At 39.6% G+C, this 12,936-nt stretch overlaps 1 protein-coding gene across 2 annotated transcripts in view; it reads right to left on the minus strand.

Annotated features, from left to right (window-relative positions):
• The window catches only part of BBS9 (Bardet-Biedl syndrome 9), a 454,413-nt gene that overhangs the window by 53,663 nt on the left and 387,814 nt on the right, over nucleotides 1-12,936 (minus strand). For both annotated transcript variants that reach the window (XM_039251160.1, XM_039251161.1), the window contains exon 21: nucleotides 11,355-11,577. In XM_039251160.1, the coding sequence (XP_039107091.1) occupies nucleotides 11,355-11,577 (223 nt within the window). The remainder of the gene's footprint in view (nucleotides 1-11,354; nucleotides 11,578-12,936) is intronic.

Genomic DNA, 12,936 nt, shown 5'->3' on the forward strand with positions numbered 1-12,936 from the left:
CATTTTTAACTGAAAATAATGTGATATAAAATAACTTTTAACGACTTTCTCATGTAAGCCACTGATTGGTGAATTGCTTTTAAGCACTTGAAATACTTTACCCAGCCACCCTAAAATCTAAAGGAAAATGAAAAAAATAATAAATACAACTTTAATAATATTCATCAATTTACAATGGAAGCAGAGATATGTATACTTAAAAATTTTTTTTTAATATTTCTTTATTTTTTTTTGAAAGAGAGAGAGAGGGCAAGCCGGGGAAGGGCAGAGAGAGAGGGAGACACAAAATCCTAAACAAGTTCCAGGCTCTGAGATGTCAGCACAGGAGCTTGATGTGGGGCTCAAACCCACAAACCATGAGATCTTGACCTGAGCCAAAGCTGGATGCTTAACTAACTGAGCCATCCAGGCATCCCAAAATTTTTTTCTTATTGTTGAAGATGCAATTCCCTGGACAGATAGTGGGTATTGGGTGTAAAAGTTGAAGGGAAGAAAAGAGAAAGTACGTCTGTTACAACTTTGAGGTGAATCAGTAAAACCTTACTGCGGAAGACAGAGCCACTGAGATAGCAAAAGCTGAAGTGGGGTAAAAGCCAAGGGGACTATTAACCAGTTTGTGGTGAATCTGTAGAAATCCCTTCATATTAGCAACTGCTGGAATAAATGCCAATTTTTATCCCCATATTTGAAGACAAAACAGCCCCAAATATGAATAGAATATGTAAGAAAAGTTCTTTTTTAAATAATGCAAGCCTCAGAGATAAATATCTTCCTGAGGGATGCTCCAGAGTATTGAGATCCTCTTTCTTTTGGCCAACCTATGTTATTTTTAAAGATGCCACAAATTACACAGAGTTAGGGTTTCTGTTGTAATATTTCTTCTCAGAAAAGACAGTTCACATTTATAGCTGGGTGAGGGTACAATGGGCATTTTACAGATTTGTCCATATGACATGACTAAAGGCAGAGGTATAGTGATGTGCTTTAAAAGTTATTTAAGGGGCGCCTGAGTGGCTCAGTCGGTTGGGCGTCCGACTTTGGCTCAGGTCATGATCTCACGGTTCGTGGGTTCGAGCCCCGCATCAGGCTCTGTGCTGACAACCAGCTCAGAGCCTGGAGCTTGTTTCAGATTCTGTGTCTCCCTCTCTCTCTGACCCTCCCCTGCTCACGCTGTCTCTCTCTCTCTCTCCCTCAGAAATAAATAAAACACTAAAAAAATAAAATAAAAGTTATTTGATTTATCCTCCTGCTTTCAGGCAGGGTTTTTCCCAAATTATCTTTAGACTGTCGAGTATCCACATTAGTTTAAACATCTGCAAGGAAGGAAATTCCTCAAACTCCCCTGGTATTTTATTCTTGTATTAACAATCCTACTTCCAAGAACGGGGCTTTGGTCATCACATTGTAATTAGTTACCGGCCAGCTTGTCTATCAACAAGTATTTGCTAAGTACACACAGGGAGAATGGTATTCTGTTAGGTCTTTGATGGTAGACCTTCCCCTATAGTTACTCCTAATTGCTTCGCCTGTCAAATACAACTTTAATCCTGGATTCAAATATTCTTCCACTAAATTTCCATTCATCCCATTATGGACTCCTTATTACAATGGATAAGAAGGAGCATCCTACTAAAAACTGAATGTTTTCTTTCCGTATACAATACAGCTTGGTGTTCAAAACAACTTTGAAAGGTTTTGATGTTTCAAAACAAGGAGGTGTTATCTCAGATTTTCAAATGAGGAAACTATGGCTCCAAATGAATAAGTATCTGCACAATTACTAAATGGCTGACTTGTCCTTCCCAGAGTGGCTCTTGCAAATCATTTTAGTTTACTGTCTCACCATTCACCCCTTCCAGATCTCTCTCAGATCATTATAAAACTTTACTCAGCAGCTGGGCTTCATTAAAGTTTACCTATATTCCAGATTATTCCTCTGCCTCCTCAAAGTTTCCCATTTAACATGGGAGAGCATTTTAGCACTCTCATCTTGCCACCCCCTCCTGACCCTCAAATACCTCTAAACATCCTTTAAAACTTTTTTAACATTTATTTAGTTTTGAGAGACAGAGAGAGATGGAGCATGAGCAGGCGAGGGGCAGAAAGAGAGGGAGATACAGAATCCAAAGCAGGCTCCAGGCTCCGAGCTGTCAGCAAAGAGCCTGATGCGGGGCTCAAACCCACAAACATTGAGATCATGACCTGAACCAAGATCAGATGCTTAACTGACCAAGTCCCTAAACATAGTTTTTGAACAGAGGAAAAGAAAAAGAAATACAAACTACCTCTTCCATCTTGCACCTTCCAGTTATGGAAGGATCTTTGCTTAAGCTTCTTCTATCCTTTAGAGTACTGGCATCACTTCTGGAATTGCTTAAAATTCACTCCTCTCCACAGAATCAGATTTGTGGCTCGCAGTTAAATCCCAAATCCACTGTTTCTCTCCCTATGCATATACGCACACCCTTGGAGGTTTCATCCAGTTGCAAAGCTTTAATGATGAACTCTAAGCTCAGGATACTAAAATCTACTTTGTAGGCCTCCATCTTTCCCCTAATCTAGAATTCCTCACATCCAGCTGTTGACACACATCCCTTCTTGGATGTGTCTCAAGCATATTTGGAATGAAGCACATTATCCGTAACAAACAAAATGCACTTGCTAACTTAATCATTTCTATCAATGGCAACTGAAAAAACATGATGGACTATCTGTATTCTTCTGTGTTTGTCATACGTCCCTTATCCTGTATACCACTGTCACATTAGTACTTCTAGAACACTGCTTTTTACAAGCCACGTACAGTTTATGAACCTATAATAGCTCCCATTACATCTGCATTATGTAATCTCTCTTATCTAGCTTTTCAAGTTCTTATATTAATTAGTGTTTACAGATCTACTCAACTGAATTTCTAATATGAAACTTAGCCAGTTTACTTATAGACCCACATCTGCTTGCTTTACTAACTCTATGCATAATATCTGCCACCACCCTTTTTAAAAGTCCAAAACTTATACCTACTCCAAGACTTATCCTTTTAATAAAAAGCTCCACTGGCTCATTTTAAAAACGTAAGGTATACTAGTGTCAATTTCCTATTTTTGATACTGTACTACAGTTCTATAAAATGTCACTACTAGGGAAAGCTGAATGAAGGGAACATGGAATTCTAGGCAGGATTTCTACATCTTCCTATGAATCCATTATTCAAAATATTATAGGTATTTTACATTATTTCAAAATGAGAAGTTTAAAAAATATATAGTGGGAATCAACCATATACGTACATATGTGCCAACGTAAGTGGGGTGCTGAGGTCACAAAGAAGAATAACATACTGAGACTTCCATGCATGTATACCTTCTATCTGGGAGTGTTATGGACTGAATTGTGACATCCCCAAAATTCACAGATTGAAGTCCTAGCCCCACATGTGACTGTATTTGAAGATTGGGCCTTTATGCTTTGTGGAACATCATTTCAGAAATTAGTGGTAATTCTACTACCAGTTAAAGACAGACTCTCTAAGCCAAGAAAAACTATAGAAGCCTGCAAAGCATGGCGTATTTGATTCAGTATCAGTAAAGGATCTTAAGGATAAAAGTGTAGGAGATAACAGCTAGAAGGATAATGTTGGTCTATTTCATAAAGAATGCTGTATTTCAGGCTTACGCCTTTTGATTTAATATGGTAGGTACCAGGGAGCTGTAGAATATTTTCAAGCAGGTAGGTAACATACCCAGATCTCTATTTTTGCAAAGAAACTCATACTCATGGAAAACTATAAATTCATTACAGATGCACACAGATTTAGCTACAAAAAATATTTACTAAATAATTATTTATCATCCTAAAATCAAAAATTATATATTTGACAAAAGGGGGCTGATTAAGTGTGTAGCTATTAAAATAATGTATAATATTTAATAAAGCAATAATGATATAATGAAAGTTTTTAAAGTGGGTTATAAAGCAGTAGGTACAGTATGACCCAATTTTATAAAACAAAAATACATATATGCAAAGAAAAAAGATTGGAAGGATATGTATACACTGACACACACATAGAATACACTGATGTACATACACTACATAAATTTAAATAAAGTAGAATTTATATCTATTTATTTCAGGGTGGTTAGATTATTAGTGATTTTTAATCTTATTATCCCCTAAATTTCTACAAAACATTTTTTATCTGTGTATTAAATGTGTTATTTTTAATAATTTTATTACAATACAATTCACATATATAATTTACATTTTTAAAATATATATTCAGTGGTTTTTAGCACATTCACAGAGTTGTGCAGCCATCAGTACAACCTAATTTTACAATATTTTTCTCACTCCAAAGGAAATCCCATACCTTTTAGCTCTCACTATCCATTTCTCCACCCTTACCTCACCCCCAGCCCTAGGCATCCACTAATATACTTTCTGCCTCTATGAATTTACCAATTCTGGACATTTTATGTGACTAGAACCATATAATATATAGCCTTTTGAACTGGGTTTCTTTCACTTAGCATAATGTTTTCAAGGTCCATTCATGTTGTAGTTCTTTATATTGCTACTAAAGAATATTCTACTGAATGTATATGCCACATTTATTTATCTATTCATCAACTTACAAATATTTGGATTGTTTCCATTTTTTGGCTATCATGCTGCTATGAACAATCACAAGTTGTTTGTTTTTTTATGGTAGTACTAAAAATAAGGGAGGAATGTTAATACAGGAAGACTATTGGGAGGTCATTTTAAGAGCCTGACTAGAACACAGGGGCATTAAGTTAGGTAATAGCAGTGTGGACAGTGAAAAGAGATATATGTAGGGCATGTCAGCATCAAGTTTTGGTGACTGACTGAATATGGGCAGTAAAGGCAACAGGGAGTCAAAGCTGTTCTGAGGCCCCTGGCCCAGACCTCGGGTAACATCATCCACTGAGACGAGATCTGCAGAAGGAAGTGAGTTCAGGTGAGTTCAGGCGTGTGCAGGCGGAGAGGCCTGTGGGGTATTGATGGAGACATGTGAAACCTGGAAGGGAGGCCAGACAGAAAGGTCCAAACTTAGAAATCATGGAATACTGTGAATGAGACCATCCAGGATAGCATGAAGATGGAATACCAATAGTCAAGAAACAGGAAAAGGAACAAGAAGCCACAAAGCAGACTGGAAAAGACAGGCCTGAGGGGACAAGGACAGATTCCAATAGTGAACGAAAAGCCAAGGAATGAGAATGTTCTAAGGAAATGGTCTCAGTGTAAAAAGGTACAGAGCAGCCAAATGAGTTGTAGGCAAAGTGTTCACCAGATTTAGCAACTATGAAGTCACTCAAGAAAGGGTGAAAAAATTACTCAGAGATCAATAATAGGCATAATTTGGCTTACTTTCAGGGACGAGATGCAGAAAAGGAGATGGGATGGAGGCAGAGTCCGTGAACTAGCTGCATACATTTATTCAAGGAGTCCTGGGACTTGGGCTCATTTATCAGATCAGAAATACAAATAACCCCATAAATGCATGGTCATTGCCTTTGAACAACTTATTTCCTTATGGGAATAAAAAACCATTAATTTTCCTGATTTATGATGTTAGTCCTTGTTTTTTCCTTACCACCATTTCTGATACAATTATAGTTATTTTCTTCAGGCTACTTTCTATCATGCTCCCTTCTTATGAGTTACATTTGAGATCCTATCTACTTCTGTCTCTGCCCTTCCCCCAGTTACTCTCTATCTCTCTCTCAAAACTAAAATAAACTTTAAAAAAATCATAAGAGAAAATACATTTACAGCACTGTACTGTATATAAAAAACAAATTCCACGTGAATGTGGATCCGTGCAGTTCAAACCTGTGTTGTTCAAGGGTCAACTGTATTCCACCATTTTGGAACTCACTCCTTTTTTTTAAAAAAATGAATAAATAGGTTCAGAAGCCATTTAATGAGTTTTCTTAAAGCCTCTCCTATGTTGAATTTGTCTAACTTTCTTAAATGAAAAACTTCAAACTTCTAAAAGTTCAAATAAAATGTAAAACCAATAGCTAAATCACATTGACAATATGAAAGTAAACACCAAATGTCTTACCAAGTATTAAAGTGAGGCCTCAGAAGCTTAAATTAAAATACTACTCAAATGGGTCATTTGGAAGAAGCCTCAAAATAACATCATACCCTTAAGGCAAAAAGGTCATTAACTCAAGTTTAAAATACTAAAAGGTGGGAGTTTTAAATATACTTCCCCAAAGGTTAGAAAGGTACCTTATTCAAATTTTTATTCTCCATTTTCTTCTACCCACTTAATAGAGTAATAGACGTACAAGACACCAATTTTGTGGTGGTTCATACCACATCTCAAAATAAGCTTTCTGACCCATCTTATTTGTTGATGAGATGAGAAGATGTTGATAAGATGAGAAAAGCCTCATCTTATTTGTCAAACTGTCTGTTTCCTTCCCCCACCCCAGATCAGCTTCCCTGAGTATGAGAATCCGGCAGTGCCAAACCAAATACAGCAGAAGCTATGGCCCATTATAACTTCTGACTCATTTGATCACATTAAGAGAATATTCCCTTGAGGCACCTGACGAGGCTGGATTGTCCTTAAGCCTTTTTTTCTTGCCCCGCTTACTCTACCTGCCCTGCTGTGGGGCCCACACCATTTGCTCTCCAAGCTTCCAGCTGATGGGTCATCATTAACTCATTCTGCTGCTTGGGGGGGCAAAGCATCAACTAGACACATGAAGGTTAAAAACCCATACAGAAATGATGAAAAAAAGCTCCAGGATTCATGAGGTTAAAATAATTTGCCTACAAACCATGAGAGACTCTTGAATGCTGACAAAAACTGAGGACTGATGGATGTGGGGGGGAGGGGGAGATGGGCATGGAGGAGGACACTTGTGGGGATGACCACTGAGTATTATGTGGAAACTAATTTGACAATAAACTATTTGTTAAAAAATAAATAAATAAAATAAAATCGATGCTTGAGGTAAAAAAATAATAATAATAAAAAATAAAAAAATAAAATAAAATAATTTGCCTACAAATACTATAAATTAGGACCACCCACATATGCATTAAGTTTTGCATAAATGTGCTTGAGAAAGTCAAGTCTTAGCTATAATTAGAGCCCCTGAAATATCAAACTAGACAGTGAGGTCATAAAAGGAAGCCTCTGGCAATCTAAGGCGAATCTCTCCACTTCAAGCACCTGCAGGGACAAGCAGGTAACAAACATGTATAAGAAAGCCAGCTCGGCCACTACAGGCATTCACATCCAGATTTTTTTTTATTTTTATTTTTTATTTTTAGGAGAGAGAGAGAGAGACAGTGTGAGCAGGGGAGGGTCAGAGAGAGAGGGAGTCACACACTGAAACAGGCTCCAGGCTCTGAGCTGGCAGTCAGCACAGAGCCCGACGCGGGGCCCGAACCCACGAACCGCGAGATCATGACCCAAGCGAAAGTCGGACGCTTAACCGACTAAGTCACCCAGGCACCCCTCGCATCCAGATTTTTAATAACATTGCCCTGGTCCCCTGTGACTCTTGCCCTAAGGGGTTGCACACAGCTGAGATTAGAAAGAAGACATTTAATGAAAGTGCAATATTCCCCAGCAGAAAAAAATGTGAATACCAGAAATATAGGCAGGAGACACGTAAGTTTGATGGCTCTCCAATAAAAATTTAAATTTAAATTTAAAAACCCACATTTACCCATAAAGGAGTAGGATAAATATTGATAGAGAATCTGAAGGTTGATAAAGGCAAACAGAGGAAATGTGAGGCAAAAAGTCCATAAGGTAGTTCCCAGTGGGAAAGATTTTCAAACTCTGGATGCCAGGGAGGATGTTGTCATCGTGGCCTTTACTGGAGCAAGGGCACATCCAAGGTGCCGGGCTCATAAAGTCATGAGGCTAGAAAAGACCAAGGATTTTTTATTCTGAGATGTTTATCCATCTGCAATTTAATAGGGAACATGGTAAAATTACACATACTCCTGCCTTTTAATACCAACTGCTAAGTCGCTTCATCTTCCTAGGCCTCGGTTACCTCAGCTGTTAAGTGAGGGAGGTGAACCAGATGATTTCTGAGTTCCTATCCAGCTTTTAAGAAAAGCTCATGTCTGCGAAAAATGCTCATGCACTTGTGTGTTCAGGAACCCACTCCTTACTAATGTGCCACGTTACCTTCGTGTATTCTGAAATGACTACAGCTAAACTAACACTGTAAATTGCATAATTACTGGCTTGAAGCAGAAAATAACACAGCATTTCTAATTATCTCTGCGATAATGGTATCATGTCACCTATGGAGATGATAAAAATAAACCACAAGCAAAGACAAATCTTTAACATATTCCTCACAGCTGAGACACCATGTGAAACTATTTCTGCCCTCTTTCCCCCACACTGCTAGACTAATTTAAGTTAAAAGAAGGGCAGATCAAGAACAGCTTACACGGAGAAAGCTTGGGCTAGAAATGTATTTGTACCATTATGGTCTGTGTGGTCTAGAGGGAAGCACGGTAGTCTAGATTAGATTCTAGACATAACCCTTCTGGTCACCGTGTAATTCTGGGCAAGATATTCAGCTTTTCTTAACTCCATTTTCTGTTTACAGAAAGCAATAATTCTACATATTTCTTCCACCTGAGAAATGTGCTAAGTACAGAAAAAAGTGTGTGAAAAATTTGAGTTCTAGGGAGGAATGGTATTATAGGCAATAACGGAGCATGTTAATAACAAAAAGTACTGATTTAACAATTTTTTAAAATTCACTACCATGACTGGATCAAAGGCAATAGGGATAGAGAGTCACTCAACCAGAGTAAAAAACGGGGTCATGAGTAAGTAGAAGCAGTGAAGACTATGACAGTGCAGCACAGCAGAAAGCCAAACCCTCCCCAGTGGATTGAACGTGGCTAGAGTAGGCATGAGAGGCACAGACCTGGCTTACAGGCTCCTGCTTTGTGAACAAAAACATCTCCATCTTCCTGTATTTCTTCATTTCTCCCTCCCTCCCTCCCTTCTCCTCCTCTTTCCTTCGACCCTTCCTTCCACACATTTAAAAATTTTTCATCGAGGGCTTATATGGACACAGCTCTCAAGCTGTTTCCAAACCTAGTTATTTAAACAAATGACTAAAGTTCCATAATCAATAAATGTGACTAAGGGACCATGTGTTCTCTCCCGGTGTCCAGGTCTTTGCTAACAGCATTGTCATTGGCATCCTAATGGCTGTTTCTAAAGAGGCTCTGACAGGGAGACAGGAAGGTGGGGAACAGAAGGCAGGGCTGCCAAGGCTCCCAGAGATGTGCCAGCCAATCAGGGGGCCGATCCCATCTCTTCAGTTTTTCACATATTTGTCCCTCTCCCTCAAGCCCCCTTTGTTTTTCCAATCAGTAAGGAAGGAGAGAGAGCCATGTACTACGTGCTGATCATAGTAAATGTTTTTCATTTACTATCTCATTAAGCTTAAATGTTTATTTCTTACGAAAATAATCCTGTAATAGTGGACAGAAGACAGATGAGTAGAGGCCAAAGGACCAGTTTGGAGGATGTTAACAAGGGCAAGGTGGAGGGGGCCTAGATTAAGACAAACTGTATTAGAACTGTTTCTAGGTGGAAAGACATTTCTATTCTCAAATGTCATATTAAAAATATTCTTTTGGAATAAAAGTTAGGTTCTGTCCATGTGTAAGTAAAGTAAAAAATATTTCAAATCAGGAGCACCTGGGTGGCTCAATGGTTAAGTGTCTGACTTTGGCTCATGATCTTGTGGTTTGTAGGTTTGAGGCCCGCGTTGGGCTCTGTGCTGACAGCTCAGAGCCTGGAGCCTGATTTAGATTCTGTATCTCTCTCTCTCTGCCCCTCCCCTGCTCGGGCTCTCTTGTCCCTCTCTCTCAAAAATAAAATAAACATTAAAAAACTTTTTTAAATATTTCAAATCATAGGATTAGAAACCCATGACCTCAAACCGGGTATTTTCCCCACCCCCAATTTACAGGCTGAATTACACATATATCACAATGGTAATAATTAAGGGGCACCTGGCTGGCTCCTTCGGACCATGGAACTCCTGATGTTGAGGTTGTGAGTTTGAGCCCCATGTTGGGTGTAGAAGTTACTTAAATAAATAAAACTTAAAAGAAAGGTAATAATTAAATATTACAATGGTAATAATTATAGCTTTTTTTTTTAAGTATGTCTCTATTCCAGGCATTGTGCTAGGTACTTTACAAACGCCCCAGTGACAAGGGAGGCGTTATTATACCCATTGTCACAAGGAAAAAATTAAGACTCTGGAAAGTTAAGTAACATGTCCAGGGTCGTGTAAGTAGGAAGGGATAAAGGCAGACCCAAACACTGGTGTGTCTGCCTCCGGAGTCTGTGCTTATTAGATTACGCTATCCTGTCTCTATGTTTATCTTCTTAGGTTTTCGTTTGCATTCCTTTTTACTTCTAGGAATGCTGATTGAGGGGAAAAGGAAGCAAGGGGAAGAGCATCAGCATGGGGGTGGGAAGGAGCACATAATACATGTAAGAAGGAAGAAGAGAAAACCACACCACTTCTCTCTGATACTACGGTCCTTGCTTTAGAAGGAAATAGATAGTACAGCTGCTGCATTTAATTAATTTATGTACGTGATGTTCCTTGCCGTGGCCATAAAGACAGACACTATGAGGGAAGCAGGACTCGGGAGCCGCTGCCTGTGAGGGACACAAGTGCAACACCATTGATTGCTTAGCCCCTCTGACCACGGGCAGGGCTGAGTGGATGCCCACGGCCATCACTGACTGCTCCCGTTGGGGCAAGCTGAGTCTCTCTCCACCGTGGCTTGTAGGCGCCATGACTCTGCAGCCTGTTCACATCTCCTGATCCCAGTCTTTCTCTTTGTCTCTTCCCCTTTATTCTGATGACCACAATCCAAGCAAACACCAGAAGGGATGGGGCTCATCTGGATTACATTAGCTGCTTGTATTATGCTATTTACATTTATGAAATATGGTATCGCGAGACCGCATTTAGTAAAACTTCTCCTTAAAAATAGTTTTATTCTCTAATCCACTTTTTATTGGTTAGAAGCAAAACAAAATGGCCCATATATTTAAAAGCAGAGGGAAGAAAAAAGACATACCATTCTAGAAATGTCTAGCAAGCAAATACCCCAAGAATATTTATCCAAGTGGTTACCCTGGGATATCTGAGGGGAAATGTGAAAGCAATTTTCTTGGCTATCATCACTTTAATATGAAATGTAAACCCCAAATACAACCTCAGGCGCATTCCTTTAATTTGAGAAAAGTAGTCGTGTTTAGGGAGCACAGATGAAGCTCTTACCTGGCATGACCATGGTCTGTGGGGCTGCCGCATCCGTACTTAAGCAGAGCCGTCCACCTTTGGCTAATCTATCGCAGAGCAAGGTGATATGTTTCTTGAGTCGGCTTGTGTCTTTGGGTATGTTCAGCTGGCTGCTGAGGTTCAAAGCCTGCTCCTTTGAACTCTTTGAGAGGCAAGTCTTCAAGAGGTGGGAAATGGCAGCATCCACTGTTTCTTCCCAGCCCTAGATGCAAAAGCCAATGTTGCATTTAGGCAAAGATGACAAATGAGCAAAGTAGGCACTTACTGTTCACCAAGTAGGAAGACTGAGTGTTTACGTCCAAGTGTTAGGGACCTGTTGGAAGTTTGGTTTCTGGAATATTTCATACCAGATTGGTTTTGAATTCTAGCTCCATCAGCTGTTTGATCTTGAGCAAGTTACTTAATTCCTCTTAGCCTCATCCTTATCTACAAATGAGGATACTAATATTAGTCTGCAGTGCCAAAGGCTGGGGTGATTAAATGAGAAGCTATATGAAAAGCATTTAGCCCTGTGCCAGACGTAAGTAATAAATAACAATAATAATAATCCCAGGTTTAGGCATGTTTGATGATCTGGATCCTGAAGCTGCCAAGATTATAGTTCATTTTGCCTTATCTTTCTGCTGAAGGAGTACTGGCCAGGACAGGGAGGTCCTGTGAACATCTTGGGGTAAACTGGAAGAAAGAGAAAATCCTGGTGTCTCTCACAGCTATTGGTCCCACAGCCTTGGAGTTCTAGGCAGAAACCAGAGGAGTTTATTTCAAGAGGAATTTTGTGAGATGCAAGCCTCTCCAGTCCCACTTTTGCTGGAACTGGTATGGCTATGCTACAGTGAAAACCTCAAGAAGTGCAGTGTCCCCTTAGCACCATGAAGGCTGTAATTCTAGGAATAACGATGTTGGGCAGGGACCTCTTCATGATTATAGAGGGTACCAGCTCCGGCACGACTGGCACAAGGAAAAATCACCCTCAGGTGGGTTCAGATAACAACAGGGCAGGAAGGAGGGTTCAGCTATAAGCTCCCATTGGGCATCCCGAGGGAGTCCTAGAAGCAACTAGGTACAACTTTTACAAAGGTCTGGAGGTCCTAAACAGCACAATAAGACAGCACGAGTGAAATCTGGGTATTATTACCAATGTGACTTCATTTGTGCCCAGAGGTTGGTAAAGCCTAGAGCTCCACAGGACTGACAATCAAAATGGAAATACAGAGGAAGACACTTAGTGAATCTATTCACTTAGAATGCTACAGAATAGTCTAAGCCCCTTATATAAGAGGTGAGAAATCTGAGACTCAGAAGGAACCCCCAGGAGGTCTACTGTTAGTACTGCTCCACCACCCTCAGCCTTATTGGCTAAGCTACCTTTGAAATATGCAAATTGGATTAGGTTACTCCTTACCCTGTGCTGTGGTGGCTGGCTGCATATTTGGTTTCCCACCAGAGTGCCTGGAGTTCTCTGTACCCCTGGCACTATGTTTAATAAACAGAAGGTGATCAAGATATATGTTAGCTGGACAGAGATATAGTGAGATAGAGAACTAGGATATTAGGGCTGGGA

The sequence above is a fragment of the Hyaena hyaena genome, unplaced genomic scaffold, assembly GCF_003009895.1.
Source record: "Hyaena hyaena isolate Hyena2069 unplaced genomic scaffold, ASM300989v1 scaffold_387, whole genome shotgun sequence".
In the NCBI taxonomy this organism is placed as follows: Eukaryota; Metazoa; Chordata; class Mammalia; order Carnivora; family Hyaenidae; genus Hyaena; species Hyaena hyaena.